The following is a 25748-nucleotide window of genomic DNA, read 5'->3' on the forward strand; positions in this document are numbered from 1 at the left end:
GCAATTCAGCACTGACTTCCATTGCACTGGTAATTTCTTACCAATAAACCATTATTATTATTATTTTTGTATGTGCAATAAGAAGCAATGATCTTCCATACCAGGTCTACATAACTCTCGTAACTTGATATGAAACCAACCTTGAGTTCCAATATTGAGATATTCTGTCATATTAGTTTGTCTATTGACTGATATCTAATAGAAATATTTTTGGTCATTAATTTAAAGTAGACAAAAAAGGCTGTGCTAAGAGAAGGTGTAAACAGTACTAAATAGAAGATATGTGCCTAGTAAAAAGTGAAGTTTAAGCAACCTGTGTTCAAGTCTTCCTCTTTGACCATTTAAATACAAGTTTTACTGTACTTTATAGACAAGTCGTTGCATATTACAACTCAATACAACACAAAGTTAGCATATAAGACATCACACAAGAAAATATGGGCTGTATCCAATTGCACATTTAAGCCCAAATAGCAAGTGTAAAGTTTAACCAACAAAGAGTCGCATTTCCTCTATCCACACCCCCTTTCTTCAAATGGAACGTTCCAGGGGGATTCCCAGATGACCCGACAGGTGAGGTCACACCTGTGGACTTCCGGTTTACCGAGCTCTGGTCGGCAAACTGAAAATGGAGGGAGGGGATATTCATTGAGACAAGGCCGCTATTTTTAAGTGTCGAGGAAACGCAGACCTCACAAGACTAAACAGGTGTGTGCGGCTGACGTTTGTACCATAATCACGGTATGCAGCTAGAGAATAGTCATACGTGAACCCAAGGAGGTGTCACGCTCTCAGACCAAACAAAGACCGGTCGGCATGGCGATCATATTCATAGTGTCTAACAACGATAGAACGCTACTGTCATCATTTAACCAAATTTGGGAACCGCGATTGTTGTAGATTGGCATTGAATGTCCCCTTACAAAGAACGTTTAGTATCAGGTCTAGGGGACTAGACCCAATTCAAGTCAATGGGTATATAAGCTAGTTCGGAGTTGCTACTACGCATGTGCAGTGTCAAAGGTGAAGGCCCCCGCGACGGAAACAAGACCCGTCGTTGCTATGCAAATCAAGACAATGTGGAGGCGAGCACTGTTTCCCTAAATCCGTCGCGGGGGCCTTCGCCTTTGACACTGCACATGCGTAGTAGCAACTCCGAACTAGCTTATATAAAGTGGACTGTCTCAGCAAGGAGGTAATGGGAACGAAATAACGTAGGGCACATATATCAAACCCAAAGCTACATCTTTATTATTCGATATGACCAGACGTTTCCAAGCTGTTAAATAGTTCACATAATACTGATGGACAAAGAGTCAATCTACATTGTTTTGGGGTTTTACAGGCCCTGCTGGTTTGAAACTTGCCACGTCATCTGGGGGATTTCCCAGGCAGGGGAATTCCATGACAGGTTGGTAAATACGCTTACATTGACGGTCCCCGTTTGACTGTCTAAACGTTTGACAAAGTGGTGGCGTCGATACAACGAGCCTTCTTTATGTACTCTCCAAATAGAGGTTAGATTCCGACTGGGAGCCTACATGTAGTGCTGACGATCTATTCAGCACTGGAAATCCAGTGCGGAAGCCTGACCGTCCGCATTGAAAGCGAGACCTGAAAAAGGAAGTCGAGGTTTTCATAGTTTTGCCTCCGGCTTGTTTTTTCTGGTGGCAAAATAAGAAAGTCATACAAAACGCATTTAAAACGCCCCAAACATGCCGGATCCTAACCTCTGCCTGGAGAGTATCTTTATGAATTACTACGAGGTCTTCTTCACAAGAGGACGATCCAGAAATAGTACTGGTAAATCTGCACTTATCATACAGAATAAGCAGATATATATATTTTTAGTATTGACCTTTCATTGTATCCATATCATGCCAGTCAAAGATATTTTCATTCACGTCTGTTTGTTTGTTTGTTTGTTTGTTTGTTTGTTTGCTTTGCTTTTTCGTGACACGCCTGGATGATTCAAAGAGCGATGGATTACTTTTTTCTGATTCTTTTTGGTTTCTAGGAGAAGTCTTGAGAAGAAAGGAACCATTCTTAACGCCCTACCTCCATGCTACCTTCATGCAAATCAAGGTGTAAATTGCAAATCATGATATGAGAGGGCGATAGTCTTTCACTAATTGTACAAACATTGAACATTTGCAATCATGTCATATGCACTTCAGGTGTGAATGATGGAAAAGGTCACAACCCCACCCCAAACTGACGAAGGAATGATGTCCTCTGGTTTCCAAGGCAACAGATGTGACGTGTCAACAGGTGTCGAAGAAACACTTGAGCATCGTGCGATGCTTGTAAACACACATACTGATTCTCTGGTCAGTCAAGAGAGCAAGGAACGTAACTGTAGCACAGCTTATGAACAAAGGCAAAGCATGTTGCAAGTGTCAGAAACGTTGTCTTCTGAGAAAAGCTTTCAGAAGGAGGAATTGCTGGCATCCGCCATAACTAATAGCAATACGCTGCTCGAAGTTGAGATAATAAAAGGCATTGGCGATGCCAACCTAGAAAAAGGAAAAATTGCCAAAAATACGGCGGCCTTGGCAGATGCTGTCAGTTTCTATAGAGGAGCACTGAGTCGATGTGAGGATCCTGATGGAAAAGAGGCCCTTCTTCATCGCATAAGATACGCGGAAAAGATTAAGGAAAAGATTTCTACCAGACGGGCTAAGGACGCGTCTTTGGGTCAAACAGACACGAAAACGGCACAGACCCGTTTGTCTGCATTGGCGGAAGAATTCCGTGAATTGGACCTGATCTTTGACAGCGGTTGTGATATAGGTGTTGTCGAAGGGGGGTATGCACGCATGTTAATTCAGGCCGTTAGTTGTCAAAATGAAGTCTTGGAGCGCGAGGCATTGAAGAGTCTGGGTGACTTGTACCTGAAACAATCCCAAACGACGGATCATAATGTGGTGGCCTTTAACAAGGCCTGCGGATTGTACCAAGAAGCTTTGCGATGCTGTACAAGTGAAGAGGACAAGGAGGTTTTGCAACATCGCATCAGGTATGCAGAGAAATGTACAAAGCTAGCGCACTGCCAACAAGCCACGAAACCAGAGGTTAAGACTTCAGCTAACATTACATTGGATGTGGCGACCACACTTCAAGAAGTGAAAGAGAAAATCGAGATGAAAGCACATGGTGCGATGCCATTAATTGAAGGTTACACAGATTCTTTTGTCAAAGCCGTCGTGGACAGAGACGAACGTCTACAGACAGAATCTTTGAAGGTCCTTGAAGGTACCTCGAAAAGGGAAAGGTTGGCAAGGACGAGACAGCATTTACAAAAGCAGCTGGGCTGTACCAAGGTGCACTGGAACGGTGTGAAGATTCAGATGGTAGGGAAACACTGAAGCACCGCATCAACCACACGGAGAGAGTCAGAGAAAAAGAACTCCGGGTAGGAAAGTGAAAACCCAATTCTCTTTCTTGTATCAATTTTTTCCAACACAACCTAACTGAATCCGTATTTTATCTGATTTGTCAAATTTTCAGTGTTGATCAACGACGTTAGAATACTTTTACCAATGGTCATTTTGCTTTGTATTTGCTTTTTGATGAACAGCGGTAGTGCGTTCGTAATGTTCTGAAGACAGTAGATATATGACGATAGGTTCATTTATCTTTAAGTTTTTACAATCGCTGCATATTGCTTAATTGTGAGACGGTGTGCCTGGTCTCTAATTGCACCATGTCTTAATTTCAGAAGCGTCAAGGAAAGAGCGTGTCCAGGAACAGAAAAACATCTCGCCAAGCAGCCCGTGGCGTCACCAGCCAGGGAACCAAAGTTTCTCGGTACAACAAAACCAAACGTCCGCTTCTATGGTTGCCATTTTGTAATGTGAATTTCTACTTCACAATACCATTTACAGTTGCACGCTGATAAAGATATGCTGGTTCTTTTCAGAGTGAATGTTGTTAAGGGCAACTCTAGACTCGTCACCACCATCACTGGCATCGGTGATGAAGCACAAGAAGACACCGACAGGTTTGTTTCCACCACTTTATTCACCTCCACCATTTTTACAACCAAGAACAAAATCATAACACCATACTAAAGTTGGATCAATTCTTGAAAGTAACATTATAGAAGTGATACAATATTGTATACAAAAACTAACTATCTGTGACAAATAGGTGCATAAAATAATAATTATGGCATCTTTACATACAAAACAGAACTTAAACTAGTACGTAAAAATGATATTACATAACATGTTGATTCTCAACGGGTGCTTGGGCATTTCTACTGGTAAGTCTAACTACCTGTGACAGATAGGTGCATAGAATAAAGCTTATAACCTCGAGCTCATTACATACAAGACAAAACTTAAACTTGATAGTAAGTAAATATAATATTATATTTTATATTTAACAGGTTTGTGATTTGCGTTTTTCATTCACAAGTTAAGACTTGTTGAGACTTCTATACACGATATAAGCTTGAAAATGGTCCAGTAGTCGTCGAGAATTACGTTTTACTTGCATCTGTTTTAGAGCGCAGCAGGCTCCGTAGGCGTTTACCCGCCCAATAGTGGAATAATTATGTAGATTTTGCTCTGGTTTCCATCTAAACCTTTTATTGTCAACATCATAATAATGGTTTTATTGGTCAGAAATTACCAGCAATGGCAGCCTTTCTAGCGCTGAATTGATGCAGGGTTTACATGTTTCACACAATACAAAACATATATGATATCTAATCCACAGTGAGGAAAGTCGTGTAAAGTGCCTTTCCCAAGGGCACAAGATCGGTGACATGACAGGATTCGAACTCGGGACCTCTTGGTCTGAGTCGAACGCTCTGTCGTTGCGCCACACGACACCACATAAAAGTTACACGACCCCATTAAAGATTACAGCGCGCACAGCATATCACTTCTAACGTTCCAGTTGTGTGAAAAATAGATGATAGTGTCTTCTACCATCAGATTTATATGTGGTTCCCTCTTTTACAGTGTATACAAAGAACATCTACAGATGGGCTGCGAAGCTCTGCAGACAGGGGACTTACATAAAGCAGAACATAACTTTGCGGCTGCGCTCAAATCCGTTCATATTAAAGGTGGGTATTATTATAAACTTATCCAAGGGATACGAAAAGCTCACAAAATGGGATAGTTGTGCAACAATATTGGTAAGGTGATAACGTCGATTCTGGTGAAAGTGAACCCATTTTTGTTTTCAGAAATCCCTACTTAACCCCCCCCCCCCCCTCCCCTGCCTACGTGCACAGGCCAGAAACTGGCCCCTTGCTTTTCAGGTGGATCCTACAAGAAGTCCTGTCCTTTGCCCTATCCTCTGCCTCCCGAATGTTTAACCCAGTGTCCTTCACAATCTGGTCTTTCCATCTCTTGGGTGGTCTTCCCCGGGGTCTGCAGAAATCTCTATGTTAGAAATGTGATCCACTCTATCGCACGGTCATGCGAGTGAGTTGATCAGACAATGTAATACATCAAATCGAGAGACATAAGGACATAATGCAACGTTACGTTAATGTGGTTTACCATTGATTTAAGATGAACAAAATGTATATTACAGAGCGTTGAAAGGTTTCTGGATGACTAAGGATCAATCTAAAAGAATTTTGTTTATTGTACAGATCCAAATATAGGTGACAACTGGAAAGAAGCAGAGCCCTTATACAAGATGAGTGAAGTCTACCTGAAGAGAGGAATGCAGTCAAAAGACGGCGGGGATTTCACCAAGGCAGCGGCGCTGTGTAATGCGGCACTGATCAGATCTAGTGGAGAGCGAATCGAGGAAATCAAAAGCACAATCCGAGAAATAACGCAATCCTTTGTTAAGCATGTGCTAAGCTCAGATGAAACGATGTGCATCCATGACATAATGAAGCACAAATTGGTTTTGAAGGAAAACCGAGCTTACGTAGAAAAAGAGATAAACAGAATCGACGAGCAGGTAGACCCTTACTGCCTCGATGAGGAAGACCCAAAGATAAGAGAGGTGGAGAAAAACAGGGTGGAAGCAATTAAGGAATTGTTTCAGACCATTGTTGAAAAGCGGAGAACATTTGTCTCTGGTCTTGTAGACGAATGTATGGAGGTAATGGGCCCCCCTCCCTGCAAGTACGCCATGATAGGATTGGGTTCACAAGCCACAGGATTAGTCACCCCTTACTCTGATCTGGAATTTGCTATTTTGACCGAGGAGGAAACAGGAAGTAATGTAGAGAATTTCCGACTTCTCACCCATTTCCTGCATCTGAAAGTGATCAATCTGGGAGAAACCATCCTGCCGGCCATGGCGATTAAATCACTGAACAATTTTTGCTCAGACGACCCACTCGACAACTGGTACTATGACTCTGTAACACCGCGCGGATTTGCGTTTGACGGAGCCATGCCAAAGGCATGTAAGACTCCACTAGGCACAGGAACGAGTGAGCTTATCCGTACGCCGGCCAATATGGCCAAACTTCTGAAAGATGACCTTACGATACATTTGAAGAAAGGCTACCATCTTGCAAACATATTGGGAAATGTGTGCTTTATCACCGGAGAACAGGACTTGATCGATAAGTATGCATCTCTGTGGACCCAACAACTGCAAGAATACAATGGAACAATTCCGTTATCGATAGCAAGAAATACTCTGACAGCGACGGAGAATGCACCAACATTTCAAATCAATGCCCCAACTGCCAGTTTGTTGAATGTAAAGAAGGAAATGTATCGCTTTGCAAGCCTGGCAATGGAGTCTTTGGCACTACTTCATGGCATACAGCCGACCACGATCTGGGAAACTATTCAGAAGCTGAAGGATAACCCAGTCATCAACGACACTAACGCTCATCACTTGATGGTCATGGTCAGCATCTCAGCAGAACTGAGACTTCGGACGTACATGCATAATTGTGGTCAATCGGAAAGCATATCAGCATTATCGTCAATGTCGACGAACACCGACATCGCGGAAACACTCAAGAAAGTGTTTTATGTCTCAAATACAAGCCAACTCATGAGATACTACTACACAGCAATCCCCCTGAAGCTCTTCATTTCACAACTCGTCAACAACCATCCACCGCAAGAGCCGCCAGTTTTGTTTCTCAATTCTTTAAGACTCAAAGCAGACGTATTCGAAAATCTGTGTGATTACCAGAAATCAAAGTTGTGCCAGGAACGTGCACTACAAAAGGATCTAGCTAAACAAGATGAGAGCGCCACACAACCTTACATTGCCCATTCATTTAAAAAGCTGGGTGCTGCGTGGATACATCTTGGTGATCACAGGAAGGCCGTCAACTACTATGAGCAGGAGCTACAGATGAGACTCAGTATCAATGGCGAAAACACTGCACATTCGGACATTGCCCAGTCACTTGATAACTTGGGTAATGCCTGGGCGGGCCTTGGTGATTACAGAAAGGCTATTAGCTATCATGAACAGTCACTGCAGATGAGGCGTAGTATCTACGGTGAGAGCACTTCGCATCCGGACATTGCCAAGTCGCTAAATAGTTTGGGTACCGTCTGGAGGGACCTTGGAGATCACAGAAAGGCCATCAGCTATCATGAACAGTCACTCCAGATGAAGCGAAATGTCTATGGTGAGGACACGGAACATCTCGACATTGCCAATTCACTCAACAACTTGGGCGTTGCCTGGAGGGACCTTGGTGACCACAAAAAGGCATTAAGCTACCATCTACAATCTCTACAGATGAGGCGGAGTATCTATGGCGAGAGTACTGCACATCCTGACATCGCCATGTCGCTTAACAACTTGGGTATCTCCTGGAGGGATCTTGGTGATTACAAAAAGGCCATAACGTATTATGTGCAGTCATTTCAGATGAGGGTGCGTGTCTACGGTGAAAACACTCCACACCCTGACATTGCCACCTCCTTTAACAACTTAGGTGCTGTCAAGGAGGAGCTAGGTGATCACAAAAAGGCCCTCTTCTATTATGAACATGCACTGCGGATGAGGCTGAGTATCTACGGTGAGAGTGCTGTGCATCCTGATATTGCCTCATCACTTATGAATCTGGGTAACGCCAGTGGGGAGCTTGGTGATTACAGAAAGGCTGTGAGCTATTACGAGCAGTCACTGCAGATTACACAGAGTGTCCTTGGAGAAAGCACTGCACATCCCGAGATTGCCGGGTTACTTCATAACTTGGGCGTCGCCTGGGGGAACCTTAGCGATTACGGAAAGTCCGTCAGTTTTCACAAACAGGCTCTACAGATGATGCGGAGTTTATATGGCGAAAGCGCTGCGCATCCTGACATTGCCCGGTCATTGAGCAGCTTGGGTAGTGCATGGAAGGACCTTGGTGACTACAGAAAATCCATCAGTTATCATGAATCCTCGCTACAAATGCTACAAAGTATCTATGACGCCGTGCATCCTAACATTGCCCATTCACTAAACACCTTGGGCAACGCCTGGGGGAAACTTGGGAATCACCGAAAGGCCGTCAACTACCTTAAACTAGCATTGCAGATGAAATTGAGTCTGTATGGTGAGAGTAATACGCATCCCGACATTGCCCAATCACTCAGCAACTTGGGCGCCATGTGCGTAAACCTGGGCGACTACAGAATGGCCGTCAACCATTTTGAACAGTCACTGCAGATGGGGAAGCGTATCTTTGGCAAAAACACTGCACATCCTGAAATTGCCGACTTATTGACTAACTTGGGAACTGCATGGGGATTGCTTGGTGATCCAAGAAAGGCCATCAGCTATTATGAGCAATCGCTACAGATGAACAGGACAATCTATGGTGAAAATGTCGCACAGTCAAGCATTGCCCATGTACTTAACAACTTGGGTAACACCTGGAGGGACCTTGGTGATCACAAAAAGGCGGCCAGCTGCTTTGAGCAGTCTCTGCAGATGAGCAAGACTATCTATGGTGAGAACACTGCACATCCTGACATCGCTGCCTCAAGTAACAACTTAGGTAACGCCTGGCTTGGGCTTGGCGACAGCAAAAAGGCCATCAGCTACTATGAACAGTCATTGCAAATGAGGCGCGTTTTGTACGGTGAAAGCGCTGCCGATCCGGACATTGCCCATTCTGTTAACAACTTGGGCATCGCCTGGAAAAACCTTGGCGATCATAGAAAGGCCGTTACCTATTACAACCAGTCACTGCAGATGAGGCTGAATATCTATGGTAAGACCAAAGCACATCCCGACATTGCTGCGTCACTTAACAACTTGGGCACCGTCTGGAGGGACCTTGGCGAGTACAGAAAGGCCGCGGGGTATTACGAACAGTCACTGCAGATGCAACGGAGCATCTATGGTGAAGGCACTGCCCATCTTAGCATGGCTATTTCACTAAACAACTTGAGTAACGTGTGGAATCGACTTGGCGATCATGAAAAGGCCAACGGATATTATGAACAGTCACTGCAGATGAGACGCTGTATCTATGGTGAAAGCACTGCACCTCCGACATTGCCACATAACTGAATAGTTTGAGTAGGTTCGTGTGGCATTTGGTTTTCTTCATTAATCCACTAGTAATGATATATTATACTACAACAATCAGCTACATTCTTATACGGGCAAAAATCATCTGCCCTTACCTTCGTCAATTTAAAGTTTACCCACGGGATCCTCGTGTGCAATGGCATTGCAGACTGGGCTGTTCGTCGTCTTGTCGACGTACAGGACTGTCCATTGTTTTATCATACGTGACATTGGTAATAGAAATTGTACCGCACCCAATACAAGCACCTGTGGTGGTGCGCAATGAACGTTTAAGTAAGATAAAAGTTAAAAGGTGTAGTATACTACCACATCGTATCTTTGCTCATTTAATTTCGATATGTAATGGTAACGTTATAGTGTTATTGAAACTTACCAACTGTAGGAATCACTAGAAAGTTGTGTTTTTAATTCAAGTTTCAAGCCTCATAAAATGGTCTGGATGCCTTTAAAAAATAAAGAACCCACCACACTTGTCGAAAACAGTAGGGGTCCTTCCCGGTGTGTGAGTGTGTGTGTGTGTGTGTGTGTGTGTGTGTGTGTGTGTGTGTGTGTGTGTGTGTGTGTGTGTGTGTGTGTGTATCAAACCATTCCCGCCTAAAATCGGGCAGCCCTCGTAACCCCTTTTGTTTGTTTGTTTGTTTGTTTATTTTGAAACACCTGGGTAGCCTATTCAGTGCCAATACACTGGTTTTCGATAGGGCCCAGTTTCACATATACATACATGGAAAATAAAAAACAACTTACAGAGAGAAAAGTAGACATACACGTCGGAACATATGGGTACAACTGAAACATGAAAGACAGATAACTCAAAATCATAATCCAATCCAAAGGTCAACAGTTTGGAGGTCAGAGGTCACTACTCAGTACCGAGACTATGTTAGGTCTTTCAAAGCTGACTTAAATGTATTCAGGCTTGGAACTTGCTTAATGTAGGCTGGTAGTGAATTAAAGTGTTTAGCACCTCTGTAGGCAAATGTACGCTGTCCTGTTGTGGTCTTGAAAAAAGGTTTGTATAGGAGTGATGTCTGTCTGGTTTGGTAATTGTGTAAGTTGTGGTTGTGAGAGAAGGTGGATGATAGGTATGTTGGTGCTAGCCCATTTATACACTTGTAAACCATAATACACACATGATCCCGCCTTCTCCCTGCGAGATACTGCCAGCTGAGCTTCTCATGAAGGTCGAGGACACTGCTGGACTGTAGGTTCAGTTGCAGAACTACCCTGGCAGCCCGGTTCTGTAGCACTTGGAGTTGTTGTTGTCTCCCCACTCCGCAGCTGTCCCACACAGTGTCACAGTAATCCAGAAGGGGGAGTACCATTGCTTTATACAACATGTCAGCTATATTTACAGTGAAGCAAGGTCTAAGACGTCTGAGTAAACCTACTCGTTGGGTTACCTTTGAGCAGAGTTTGTCAACATGTTCATTCCACAACAATTTATCATCAAGAATAAGCCCTAGGTATTTAAATGAAACCACTCTTTCTATTGACTCTAGTCCAATTTTGATTGACATTGGATGTGCTTTCATAAGCTTACCACTGCTCCCAAAGAGCATCCACTTTGTCTTTGAAGCATTTAAGGTCAAATGGTTTAACTGGAACCATGTAGCTATATGGGAGAGTTCTGAATTCAGAGTGGCTTCAATGTACCTAGTGTCATTACTGGAGCAAAAAATTGCCGTATCATCAGCATAGAGACATACTTTGTTGGAGATACAGTCTGGTAGATCATTTATAAACATAATAAATAACAACGGCCCCAGGATTGACCCTTGAGGCACTCCTACTGTCACTGGGAGATAATCAGATACACAACCGTCTACAGATACTGACTGCTTTCTATCAGATAGGAAATTTGTGAACCATTTGAGTTCTACATCTTTAACCCCGATCCAGGACAGTTTTTTCAGTAACAAGAGATGGTCTACTGTATCAAAAGCCTTCTTCAGGTCTAAAAACACAGCCCCCACTAGGTTTCCACTGTCAATGTTTTGATACACATAGTCAGTGACATCCAGTAATGTAGTAGCTGTGGAATGACCTGGGCGGAACCCAGACTGCTGCATCTCCCATTGAGTCAGTTAGTCTAGTTTACCTAAGCTTAATATTTCTGACCTACATGTAGGGAGAAGAGATGCTGCTTCAGTGAGTGTAATTAGTTCAGTGCCCATAAGTGATCCATGTGGCCTTGCACTGAACAAACTCGTTTAAAAAGGTAAATCATCTACCTTAGAGTTTTAAACATGTACTTGAAACTCTCCGATGGAGAGACATATTTTTCGGACTATGTTTAGAAAGACTTTATACTTTTACACTTGATTAGCAATATTTGGCCTGAACTGTCTTTGATTACCTAGGCTGCGATTGTCTCAGCCAAAAGAATCAAGGAAATCTCAGCTCAAATGATACAATTTATTTCCATGTATGAATCAATTTTTAAACACACAAAATTACTGAATACTTTCAAGTACAAATTTATCTCAGAAAAAAGAATCTAATAAATTCAATTTTACAATACGGAAAGGTGGAACGGTGATAACGAACGACACAGGAAAATCCATTCATTCATTCATTCATTCATTTATTCATTCTAAATAACTCTATGGTGATCCCATTTCATGGGTGCACCTGCAGGCCTAGGGAAAATGCTTTGTTTCCGGTTAGCCGACCAACCCCTGCAAAAACCTGCCGACCCTAGCTTTTTTTGTCGGAGACGAAACTCCAAACGGAATCTGTGAACAGATTAGTGCTTTGAACAGTTGATGCAAGAATATATAGTAAACATTGTAATTCTTTGTTCAGTTTATAAAAGGTGCCCTAAACGATTTCAAGGGATAAAACTGGAAGTATTCTGGATAAGGCAATCTGTTTGAAATTGACATTTACTTCCCCATATTGGCACATTTGCATCATTACCTTCGCCGGGAAGGCATGCCTTCGCGGGAAGGTTATGTTATCGGTTACGCCAGCTGTAGAGTGGGTCCGTATGATATGTATGTCGAGATCATAAGTCGCGAAAACTTTGACGGATCTTGCTGTTTTTTTGGTAGGTAAGTGGCGGTTGTAGAAACAAAGGTCAAGTTCGAAAATGGTTAACCTGGCGTTTTCCTAAAGTGCTCCAGTGGACTTTTTATGTCAGTGTGTTTGTATGTAGACAACATAACTCGATGTATTGTTGATGGACCTGCAGGATTTTTGGTGGGTACGTAGAGATTGTGGAAACAGAGGTCAAGTTCAAAAATGGGTCACCTGGCATGTTCCTGCGGTACTGCAGCGGGCTGTTTATGTATGCGTATTTGCTTGTTGACAGGATAACTCCAGAAGCTGTTGTTGGCTGTGCACGATATTCAGTGAATAGGTAAGTTTATTAAAGGAGAAGGTCAAGTTCAATGATGGGTCTCCTAGCGGGCACCTAAGGTACTGCAGCAGAGCTCCAAAGTTTGAGGTCAAATTTCCTGCAAGTGCTACGGTCATGGTTTTTGTGTGGTAGATAGTCCATGCCACATGAAATAAGTTGTGTACGTTTGGGCCCTCTAGCGGCTTGTTTGGAGCTGCAGTGGGTGTTTTTAATTTATTTGTTTTGACATTTGGACATGAATAACTTGACTTATGGTCAACGAATCGTCTTAATTTATGTTATGTAGATAGTTTGATTAATGCTTTACATAATCAAATACTCATTATGCCAATCAGGAGCTAATTTGCATAATTAGCAATGAAAGTTTATAAATCTGCTACCTTTCAAAATAGGACTCTCAAACATGTGACATATATAGCTGAAAAAGCGAGAGGTATCGATAGATACCAATGATGCTAATAGCTACCTATTTTGCATGATTAATAAGAAAATACTACTTGAAAATACCACAATAGTAAATGATTGGAATTTCATTCTTGTATCATTAGGAAGCTAAGTAAAGGTGAACGATATCAGACAGAAATCATGCAGGACAAGGCCTCATTAACATAATTTATAAGGAAATTTCTACAATGGGCGTAAGCTTCTTGCTGTACGACCTGGCTTATTCGGCTTGGCGGTGATTAATCACGGATGCCTTGCTGTCACTGGCAAGGTCTGTTTCCCCGATTCTGGCCATGGTGGCCATTAATCACTTTTCCAGGCACCACCTGCAGGGTTATCACTTACATGACCGTCTGCCCGGGACCCAGAAGGATCCAGAAGGATTATAGCTACATTTGTGAGAAGTTCTTTGTGTCAGAAAACAGCAAATTTCTTAGCGATTTTAGACATATTTAACCTCTTATCCATAGTCGTGACAACATGGGGAGAGAGAAGAGGTCAAAGTCAGCATCAGAGGAGCGAAAGTTAGAAGATCGCGAGCAGAAAAAGAAGGTTCGTATTCATTACGTAATATAGTATTCTGGACTCTATTTCACAAGATGCTGTTTAGAGAGCATTTTGTTTATTTGATAAACGTTAGGAAGACGGCTATCATGTGATCATGGGGTCATGGGGTCATGTATGACGTCAAGCGGGCCAGGTATTGTGGTGGGTGAGGGGACCTAGGCAACAACATGTTAGCTTCCTATTTCCATGTAGGAACTATAGATCAGACTTTCCAAACTGGTCGAGTTGTAAGTGTTACTAATGCTACGCTCTGACGTCTGGGGGCACCGGCTGTCGTGGTCACAACTAAAAGTTACCCTGCTGGGGTCCCGGGTGGTGGGCAGTACATTATCCCAAGTGCCTTAAAGTTCAACGCGTAGACCCCATTTCCTGTTGAGGGCGGGGTTGTACGTCCTCTCATATATTGCTTCTCTAATCCCCCGTTCGAACCAGCGTTCTTCGCGATCTAGGATGTCCGTGGATTCGAGATTGAATGAGCACTTGGGATAATGTACTGCCCACCACCCCCACCCCCGGACGAACAACATTTAGTTACTGTACTAAAAGCAACAGTAGCTAATTGAACTATTGGCACAAAACTTTGTCTTGAATTAAACTTCTTTTAAAGACTACTTCAAGACATCCTAAATTGTCTTAACCTCATTAACATACCTATTCAGAGTTTTGGTATAAAACCCGGTGTTCTCAGTCCTATCGTTAGTCACTGATCGACGAAAGACAGTGGATTCTGTCTGAAACGTCTGACTGTTTCAAAATTTTATCCAGTTGCTTGAGTAATTATTTTTGGCGTATCTTACTACCTGGATGTCTAACTTTCATCAACGTACATTACAGGATAACCCGTGACAACGAACTCTTGCAGTTTTCGTAAACAGTGCTAGGTGACGCTTTTGATCCATGAACATCTTTCTATCTAACAGATGACCTTTCACTTATGTTTAAAACAAATAATCTAATTGCTTTTGAACTATTGCAGTTCTAGAAAACATTGCTAGGTGACGCTGTTGAACCATAAGAATGTAGCTTCCATCACGCATTCACACTTGAAGTTTTTGAAATAATTGCTGGTGGCACTTTTGATCCATGAACAGGTGCTAAAGCAACAGACATTTCTTTTATTCATGACAAAGGCTGTTCAGTGCGTGTTTGTTACCTTCCACAGAGATGGATTGATAATCCAGATGTCGATCAAAAATACTAGCTACTATTCCTTTAAACCGTTCACAAGTACAAGCAAGCCAACTGTCCTTGGTGCTGAACACTGTTTCAACACACAGTTAGCACACACACACACAAACACACACACGCACGCATACGCACACACTCATACTTGCATCATTAGAAATATTTAAGTAAATGTCACATCATTAGACATAGAAATAGACTTAAAACAAATTGTGTTATTCCGATGATCAACTGCAATAACCTATGCACATATTAATGGCACTTGTACCCAAAGGCCCATGGCAATGTTTTGAAATTATAATACTTATTCGGAAATTCGCTTAGACTAGACAAGTCTTAAGATCGTGTATGAAACATTTCCACGCATTTTGCAAACCAGCGACACCAGTTAACAAACGCTGCGCCAAGACTAGACATCTACCATTCTAAGCGAACATAAAGCACACTATCTGGGCAATCAGGCGACAATGAGCTACCGCGTACTAATACACGACTACACTAGCTATCCGGCGGAAGACAACACTTCGGCACAACAACAACAACAACAAAAAAACAACAAAATGATAACATGAACGTTTATTCGGGAAATAAAAAAAGATGTTTAGCTATAGTTAGTGATATCGAAAAATATGGAGCTGAAAACCGAGGAGAAAACGCATTATTCGCGCCTTATTTTCTGGGATTACTTCGTATCGCGGATAAACTTCGGTTTGAGACTGAACTGGCATGACGTCACGGAAATTACCGACAGATCTTCTTCTTACCGGGAAGACTTGTTTTATCAACTTGAACCTACAACAACAAACGTTCGAACTATATACATCGGGAAGGAAGGATGTTAGGACAATTTTCACCGAAAGAGAAGAGAGGACAAAGCACAAAGTGAGAAGAAACGAGGCGACAAGCGGCTGTACAAGATGCAAGATTCAACATTCCACCACAAGAACCCGGACAACGTTGTGGTCGTTCTTCTTTTTTCGTTCATCTCAAAATGTCTTCAAATGTTGCGTCATTGCGTCACAGAAAGGGAAGCGAAAGGGCTGTGAAACTGTATGGACGAAAATTGATAGGCAAAACTCAGGATTTGGGGAGGAATGCAGCAAGATTTGGAGTCGATGCAGTCAACAAAATCAAGCACGTGTGACGTCATGACAGGCCTAGGTAAGATCTTTTGAAAACATTTTCGTCATTTCTCAGAGAAAATTCTCAATGAAAACTTCCAGTCCCTCAGAAAAGTTCAGAATATGCTTCGCACATAAATATTCTGAATGGCTGTGTAAAGTTTCTGTGTATCTTTTGTGACAAAAAATTATTTGTGAGAAAAACAAGGTCCAAGTTTTTTGAGCGCGCCACAACACAAGAACAGATCTTGAACAGATGCAGCATACTGTGAAAGTTTCTAATTTGTTCACAAACCTGAACAAGTAAGCTACAATGCTGCGATTCACTAAAATGTAAAAGGATTTCATGGTTAACTTGTTGATTTACGTTTTGAGTGAAAGGATATACTAGTATAACGTTGATGTAATAATTGACACAGTGAATGGTGCGGTCTGTAATGGGTCGGGAATACGTCGGGAATGTTATTTGAGAATTGGTCGGAAAATCGCCGTCTCTCGGGGAATTTGGTCGGGATTTAGTCGGTTGAAGGGTGCTACCCGACAAAAGGATTAGTGGCTATTGAAGAGTTTTACACTATTGACAGGATGATCCTATGATGTATGCATTCCTATGCAATTTTTTGTAATCTACTCTTGCACAATCTGCCAATATTGATTTTCATAATGTTTTCATCATACAAATAATTTCTTTAATTTTATAATCATGATTTTGCTCTAGGAGCATCCATATGTACATCATTGTCAGGTGCTTTCCAGAAATGCTTCCTAACATTATCAATGAGTCAGAAAGCAGATGAATAGGATGTATGACATCTAAGTTGATATTGCAGTTATGTTGCATGATAAGATACTGTAAATGCAGAAATGTTAGGTGTAATTTCGCGGTAAGGAGAAAATGGATTGTTGCGGTGGTTTTGAGATCACGTTTAAACAATAATAGTGCTACAATCACACAATGGAACGGCTTTTCGCATGTTTTTAAGGTTGTGGTAAAGAGTTAATCGATGAAAGTCATGACCATAAAACCACAAATATTTCTGCATTTACAGCACAGGGAATGATGTCGATTTAGTATATTTTTACTCTGTATAGTGTACGCGGAGAGGGTCTACAGAGCCCTTGAGCTCAGATGGTGGAGCAGTCAATGCTTCAGGCCTGTGAGGAGGCAAAGAAAACAACTGCTGACATGGAGAACAATGGTACATTGCACACTTTACATGCAGCTGTTAGTGTTATTTGTTTGTTACATATCTGGTATAAAATGCCTTTAAGTAATGGCATAACACACCTGGTTTGTACTGACGAGTACAAGCTGCATATCTGGACAGATTTATTAGATCCGCTCACATCAGGATGGTCTGGTGTGGTGTATTCTTTTACCTGCTAGTGGTGCCCCTCTCCTCAACCACGGGACTTGGTATTTTATGCCAGAGTCTGGAAAAAACACAAGCTGATGCAGACTTTTTAGTTGGTGAAGCGCAGTGGCGTCGTGAGGTAGAATAGGTATGAATATGGTCATGGTTCGGTTTGAAAGGGCAGAATCGACGACTAGCTTACATCCCAGTTCACGACTTGCAGGGAATTTGGACAGCCATTCCCGACTCAAACAGCTGCCTACGGCCAAACAAGACTTGCATGTTGTTTACTTTTTTTTTACATTAGAATTAATATACAATACGTCATAACATATTTGCATAGAGTAGGCCACATATTTGTAGGTGTAGTTAGTTACAGATATCAATCTTCATCCATCCTCTAACATGTACCTCTCTTTCCCCATGTAGAAGACAAATGTGCTGAGGGAAACAAACAGCAGCTTTATTTTCTACCAGTACATCTGACGCCCTTCAAGAACAGCATCCAAGCGAGTGGAAACACACATACTTCAGGGAGAGGGTTTGGGAAAAGTCTTTCAATATGATGTACTTGCATGATGGTAAATTGATGATGGATTCTCCTGGTGAATCAACAGATGAATTTATAGTACATGATGGTCTTAATGCTCTGAGTATGAATGGTTCTGGATTGGAACCGTTTGAAGTGAACATCATACAGGTATTGCTAAACACCACAATTGACTACAACTGATCACAACCAGGTATGATACTAGTATGCAGTGGATTTATTAACCCCTACATGGAAAGTGCAAACAGACAGTAACTAAATTGTGAAACAGATCAATACTGTTTGAAACTAAATGTTACAGAATTTTTTTTTTTTTGGGGGGGGGGGGGGACAACCATGCATATATCTTATAATATCTTATTAGAAATGTTTATATTCCTATGGAAGCCTGCACCTTAACAATAACCTCAATGACCTACAGTCGCCAGTGCCCCTCATAGTATGATACCCTTGGAGGCTTGAGTAGTATAGGAGACCATCAAGAAGGTTATGTTTTCAGAGTTTTGTGTACATGTCTGTTAGCAGGATAACTCTAGAAGTCATGAATGTATATTAATCTTTATCATATTGGGCATGTTGGTAGCTGTGGAAGGAAGAGATTAGATTATGGGCCCCTACCAGCTTCCCATGGTACTGCAGTAGAAATTCCAGTTTTCATATCCCGTGTTCTGGACATTACGGTCATGATTTTTCAGAGGTAGGCAATTGGGCTTGTGAATAAGGGACAATGGTACTGCCACCTAAAAACTAAAAAAGAAGAGGGACATCAAAAAGAGAGGAACATGTACACCATGCAAATGAAAATCTAATTTACATAATAAATGTAAAATGTCAACATTTCATGTTGGAAAAGATTCCATCAGCATTTGGAAGTACAAACTTTAAGTAAAGATGAACATCATTATACATGAATAAAGCACATCAGGGCCTCATTTGCATATCTAATGAAAAGAGGCTAAAATAGTTTTTGCTCAGATATAACTTGCATACTTTGGACACTTATTTGGGTAAAGAGGATCATTGACTGATGTAGTACATGCCAATGAGGACCTTATTCACATAATGAGAAAAAATATGTCAACTGAAGGTTATCCAAACACCAGAAAGACGTCATGAGATAATTTGAAGTCAATTTGTAGGGGCTTCTTCTCGCCCCTAGCCATTATATACTTCATGTGACAGGTGTCTTGAAAAACAGAGAGCGAAGCATGGTACGTGCAAAATAAGCAACAAGGCTTACATAGACTCTCCAGGCATACCGGCTGGTTTCCTACGACGGCATTGGTCTCGCCTAAGATGGGAGGCATTGCTAACAAGGGACCAGTTTCACCGCTATTGCCTAACACCTGAAAGACGTCAGACATGGCATGTCAAATTGTCGGGGCTTCTTCTTGCCCCTAGCCATACTTCATATGACGGGTGTCTTGAAAAATAGAGAGCGATGCATGGTACGTGCAAAGCAAGCTACAAGGCTTACATAGACTCTCCCGGCATACCGGCTGGTTTCCTAAGACGGCATTGGTCTCGCCTAAGATGGGAGGCATTGCTAACAAGGGACCAGTTTCACCGCTATTGCCTAACACCTGAAAGACGTCAGACATGGCATGTCAAATTGTCGGGGCTTCTTCTCGCCCCTAGCCATACTTCATATGACGGGTGTCTTGAAAAATAGAGAGCGAAGCATGGTACGTGCAAAGTAAGCTACAAGGCTTACATAGACTCTCCCGGCATACCGGCTGGTTTCCTAAGACAGCATTGGTCTCGCCTAAGATGGGAGGCATTGCTAACAAGGGACCAGTTTCACCGCTATTGCCTAACACCTGAAAGACGTCAGACATGGCATGTCAAATTGTCGGGGCTTCTTCTCGCCCCTAGCCATACTTCATATGACGGGTGTCTTGAAAAATAGAGAGCGAAGCATGGTACGTGCAAAGTAAGCTACAAGGCTTACATAGACTCTCCCGGCATACCGGCTGGTTTCCTAAGACGGCATTGGTCTCGCCTAAGATGGGAGGCATTGCTAACAAGGGGCCAGTTTCACCGCTATTGCCTAACACCTGAAAAACGTCAGACATTTCATGTTCATGAGATAAAGTTTAATTGTCAGGACTTCTTCTTGCCCCCTATCCATACGACAGACGGAAGTATCAAACTACCATCATTTTGCTGCTAAGGTACATGTATTCTAATTTTTTGTCAACAAAATTTGCATAATTTATACCTATCAATATTCCTCTCTTTTCCAGCTGTATATGCTTGTTGCTTGAAAATCCTATCATGGTACATGGGAAATCGATGAAATTTCCTCATTGATTTTGCAGATTAGCTTCTAATTTGAACAATTAGCATCTTCCTGTGTTAATCATCACCTAAGTGATGTACATGCCAAACACAACTGAAACGGGATTTGTTTTGCGATGGCCCACTAACACTGCAAGATGTATGTTGACCTATTGTCCCAAATTCCAAGACCGCTGCTTTTATGATAGTAAACGTGCACATTTCCAATTTTACCTAAGTAATTATGTAGAATAGGTTCTTTTTAAAATTCCACAACATAGGTCTCATTATGTTAATCAACATCCAAGATACCTATGTATGAAAAAATAATGAAAAGCCAGCAATCCCTTCTTGAGTTATCCTGTTCGAAAGTTTCCAACAAAAAGACCCACTGCAATTCCATACCAGCTGCTAGGGAGTTCAAGCTCACTCCTTGCTCCAAGAGCTATCTACCACTTAAAAACCAGGACCCTATTATTTTGAAGTTCCACTGCAGTACCGTAGGAAGTTGCTTGGAATCCCATTATCGAACTTAACTTTTGTTTTTCAACACCTACCCTTCTATTGAATATATAATGAGGACATACACGTTCTGCTGCATTACTGTAAGATGCCGCGAGGAAATCCATTATCAAGGTTAACCTTTGTCTTACCAACATCTACCTAACTACAAAACATCTATCCACAGCTTGTTGGGTTATCCTGATTACATCGAACCCACATGCATCCACAGCCACGTCACCATGAAACAGTTCTGGTGGAGATTTTGATGCTCAACACCACATATTTCATATGTACAACCATACCTATCCTTGGTGTCGAAATATTATCCACACACTGACATACCTGTCACTGATGCTGAACACTACACCTGTCAGACATACAACCACACCTGTCCTCACTGTAAACCACACTTGTCAGACAGAAAACCACACAACCACACCTGACTTCAGTACTGAACACCACACCTGTCAGACATACAACCACACCTGTCCTTGGTGCTGACAACTACATCTGTCAGGCATACAACCAAACCGTCCATCAGTGCTGAATACCACACCTGTCAGACATAAAACCGCACCTGTCCTTGGTGCTGAACACCACACCTGTCAGATATACAATCACACCTGTCCTTGGTGCCGAACACCACAAATGTCCGACTTACAACCAAACTTGTCCTTGGTGCTCAACACCACATCTGTCAAACAAACAACCTCCCCTGTCTTTGGTGCTCAAGTTGTTTAACATGAGTATGTACACTAGCTGTATGTTTCACTATTGTATTGCTTTAATTTTTCCTCACGTCATTGTGTTATTTGTAATCATTACTGTTGTTTTTATTGTTGTATGCATGAGAAGGGCCTCGCCAAGAAATCACTGATTGTAGCTAAATAATCTTGAAAAATATGTGAATAAATAAGATTACAAACTTTCGTACTGTGTTTTTACGAGACACCCAGGTTCTATCCGTAGGTTATCATTCCAATGACACAGGGTCAGATTCAGCTATCCATAGGGTGTGTCATTCCAATGACACAGGGTCAGATTCAGCTATCCACAGGGCGTGTCATTCCAATGACACAGGGTCAGATTCAGTATTCCATAGGGTGTGTCATTCAAGTGACACGGGGTCAGATTCAGCTATTCGTAGGGTGTATCATTCCAATGACAAAGGGTCAGGTTCAGCTATCCATAGGGTGTGTCATTCCAGTGACACGGGGTCAGATTCAGCTATTCGTAGGGTGTATCATTCCAATGACACAGGGTCAGATTCAGCTATCCATAGGGCGTGTTATTCCAATGACACAGGGTCAGATTCAGCTATCCATAGGGCGTGTCATTCCAGTGACACGGGGTCAGATTCAGCTATTCGTAGGGTGTATCATTCCAATAACACAGGGTCAGATTCAGTTATCAGTAGGGTGTATCATTCCAATGACACAGGGTCAAAATCAGTTATCCATAGGGTGTGTCATTCCAGTGACACGGGGTCAGATTCAGCTATTCGTAGGGTGTATCATTCCAATGACACAGGGTCAGATTCAGCTACCCGTAGGGTGTGTCATTCCAATGACACAGGGTCAGATTCAGCTATCCGTAGGGTGTGTCAATCCAATGACACAGGATCAGTTTCAGCTTACGAAAGATCATCAACCCATACAATATATGCAATCTTGTTTGTAAAATCAATGAGATTATTTCATAATACATCCGTCATAATAGTTAACATCATTTGGCGAAGGCATGGGGTCATGGAACTCTAGTTATTTCATACTTTCGGCGTTTAAAAAGAGTGCAGAAACAAGTTGCAGAAGGGGTATTTTATTTATTGGTACCACCTAAAAATCAGACCGGAATCCAGCCGTAACCGTTTTCTGTCGACAATTTTCGGTAACTTCCGGCAGACCGCAGACAGTCTATTCCCGGAAAGTTCCAGGAACTCCAGACTTGCCAGACCGTGGAAGGCGTGTTCTGATATGGTGGAAACCAAGTTGTTCGAAAGGTACAGAGTCCAAAGCGAGACGAGGTCGGAGAAGACGAAGTCGCGAAGGGAAACGATGTAGTTTCTGTTCAGATCCAGAAGACGAAGTTTACGCAGACGTTGGAAGGTTTGCGGAGATAAGTTGTTTACCCTGTTGTTGTCGATATACAGATTCCGTATGTTAATGGTTGTGTTGAATGAGCCGAGGTGGGATATTTCATTGTCTGACAGACTGACAGTATGGGCGTCTGGTGTGATGGAGTCTATCGGGACGTGCGTTAAGTTACGGCCGGTATAATGAAAGTTCTTCCCCACAGTAGTGGTCAGCAAAGTAAAAATGAAACAGAAAGTCGCGTATTCCATGTTGTATCGTATTGGTAGAGTGCCTGACAGATACTATATGCCTCCTTTGAAATACAAACAATAAAATACAAACAATGAAATGCAAACAATACATTAACACACATTGCAAACAATTAAATACTCGTACGTACTAGAAAATACTAGACATAGAAACGTTTGAAAATGTGGATTCAGGCCATTGACATTATAATGGGAATATCCTGTAATATGCACATAGGGAGAGGACACTCATTGAGACACAAGGCCGCTATTTCTAAGTGTCGAAGAAAACGCAGACCACTCAAGACTGAACATGTATGTAGTCTAGTGCTGCGTGCCGGTACTGTACCGTAAAAGCTGATTAGGTACAGGTCCAAAATACCGAACACTAGTAATGAAGTACCGGTACTGTACCGATGTAAATTTACACCAACATGTGCTTATTTTGTGACTGATTTCCTGACCTCATAGCCAGTCATACAACACCAAACGCGACCAAAGTGATTGTAACCTGGGAACAACGTAACTAATATGCAATAGATCAGTCAGGCAGGCCGGGAGTTTTTATAGCAAGGTCAAGGGAGTTTGGCTGTAGGAAATCTAGTTGCTTTCTTTGAATAAAGATACTGAAATTACTTTAGTACTATTAGTAATACTGTATTAGATCTAGGGTAGATCCGAATTCACAGGCGCCGTGATTAACGGCGCGAGAAAAAAGTGACGAAAGGGTTTCGAGGGGTTGGGTTTGAGTTCACATTTCTCATAATGTGCTTCGAACTGATATTAGATACTAGCATGGCTGAAAAGCGTATGAATTTGTGTACTTTTGGTGAAAATTGCGTTTCGTATTCCCGGATGTCCATCCGCGTTGATAGTGAAATATCCCTTGGGTCGAGATTGATCATTGTTGCGTTCTGTGGGTGATGTTGACATGCCTCGCGCCGTGGATGATGAAAGAAATTGAAGTCCTAGAATTTTCTTTATCACTGGCTCGATTATACACTAGTTTTTCCTCTTTCTGACAACATCAGTCGCTACTGCTGCAATTTTTTTTCTACGAGTTTTCTCCTACGCGAAAATACCAAATTTTTCGCATCATTTTTGACGTGAAAGTTATGATTTTTTCTTATAATCTACCAAAATTTTAATTTAATAGAGAGGTTGAAGAAACAAAACTTAGTTGGTCTTGTAGCGGAAGGGATAGGCTTTCACCCCATACACAGTTGATTTACTTCGGAATAATTCCCTGGAAGAGACAGTACCGCCGTGTTAAGTACCTTTCCCAAGGGCACAACGTCAACGTCGACAACGAGACTAATCAGGGGGGCCCGGATTTGAACCCAGGATCTTTGAGTTCTGGGCCAAACACCCTGCCATTGCGCCACCGCAACGCTACAAACCTGTTGTAAACCTTCGCTCGGTGCTGAAGATAGATTGAAACGTTTCACGGACCACTCTTCTTGTTTCTAGATCTGGCGTAACACTAATATCAGCTAAGCCCGTTGTAACAGCTTCCTTTACTGAACTTTGTGGACTTGTGAGGTTCACCGGACAACGAGATCAACACCAGGTTCTGAGTGAGCACCTGCCGTTTTTTCGCAAGACATAGATATGATTTTCTACCTACTTCCTGATTCTGTAACCAATAGGAAATAATTTTTTTTGGGTGTCAAACGGTTTCTTAAGTCACACAGGTTGTGCAGCAGTAATCAGATATCACGGAACAGTGTGTACTACTTCAATTGACACAATTAACCAAACAGACAACAATCAATCTATTGACTGATCGAGAATAAAAACGGTAATAGAATGATTTTTCAGAAAACAGTTAGCTCTGGCCGTGATGCTGATCCCTCTGTCCGTTCTTAAGCGGTCCGCTAACAAATCGAAAGAAGGCGTTTCGACTCAAGGAACCGCGTGCCTGTGAAGCTGGTGTGTTACGCCTAATGGCGGTTGTACCGGCTATATAGATATAGATAGATAAGGAAGCAATGCCAATAGACAATTTTTGGGGTTTTAGTGAAAGGATCCAAGAAGCAAACGAATGACCCATTTCTAACTTCAGCTTCGGCTTGTTTTGGTCGTTTTAGGCGTTTTTTTGGTCAGCTTTTGTAGAAAAACCACAGACACTTGAAAATCGTCCAAAACAAGCCGGAGTCTAGCCACTTCTTAGAGAGTATCTAAACTCCACGGGCCTGAAGAAACCAAATGATCAATTTGGTATTACATTTTTTGTGCGATTTTAAAAGGCTTGCCAGCGACTTTCTGATTCTGTTATTCTACAACAACCTACTTTGAAGCAGTAGAACACAGAAAGTGATCTACAAGTCCTCGTAACTTAAAGTCACTGGCTAGTCCCTTCCAGGCAATTAATAACGTCACTAAAACATATCCTGAGACAATTTATTTTGCAGATTTGAGCTGGGCTGACAGGTTTTTTCCCGTGTGCATTGTTCTTTATTGTGTGCCAAACTTTCACACAAAGTAGCAACAAAATCATGTTTACCAGCAGGGAAGCAGAATACAACATCACCATCATTTTAAGTCTTTCTACATATTTATATGCATTTTT

General features: G+C 42.0%; 2 protein-coding genes and 1 long non-coding RNA gene across 4 annotated transcripts; all 3 read left to right on the forward strand.

Annotated features, from left to right (window-relative positions):
• The first annotated feature begins 610 nt into the window (after positions 1-610).
• On the forward strand, positions 611-3811 carry LOC136429345 (uncharacterized). 2 transcript variants are annotated; one of them, XM_066419198.1, is made up of 3 exons: positions 611-708; positions 2178-3415; positions 3722-3811. In XM_066419198.1, the coding sequence occupies exon 2, from the start codon at positions 2184-2186 to the stop codon at positions 3366-3368; it is 1185 nt and encodes a 394-aa protein (XP_066275295.1). In that variant the 5' UTR covers positions 611-708; positions 2178-2183; the 3' UTR covers positions 3369-3415; positions 3722-3811. The 2 variants fall into 2 exon arrangements, with proteins under 2 accessions (XP_066275295.1, XP_066275296.1); XM_066419199.1 differs by lacking the exon at positions 611-708 and having other exon boundaries at positions 2130-3415.
• A 1166-nt stretch (positions 3812-4977) lies between these two features.
• On the forward strand, positions 4978-9924 carry LOC136431289 (tetratricopeptide repeat protein 28-like). Its single transcript, XM_066422623.1, has 2 exons — positions 4978-5080; positions 5618-9924. Exons 1-2 carry the CDS (start codon positions 4996-4998, stop codon positions 9466-9468), a joined length of 3936 nt encoding a protein of 1311 aa, XP_066278720.1. The 5' UTR covers positions 4978-4995; the 3' UTR covers positions 9469-9924.
• A 5768-nt stretch (positions 9925-15692) lies between these two features.
• Positions 15693-20938, forward strand: LOC136431290 (uncharacterized). The gene is made up of 3 exons (XR_010755011.1): positions 15693-16207; positions 17260-17366; positions 17952-20938. It is a non-coding gene; the product is annotated as an uncharacterized lncRNA (long non-coding RNA).
• The last annotated feature ends 4810 nt before the right edge of the window (positions 20939-25748 follow it).

This window comes from Branchiostoma lanceolatum, chromosome 3 (genome assembly GCF_035083965.1).
Source record: "Branchiostoma lanceolatum isolate klBraLanc5 chromosome 3, klBraLanc5.hap2, whole genome shotgun sequence".
NCBI classification, from domain to species: domain Eukaryota; kingdom Metazoa; phylum Chordata; class Leptocardii; order Amphioxiformes; family Branchiostomatidae; genus Branchiostoma; species Branchiostoma lanceolatum.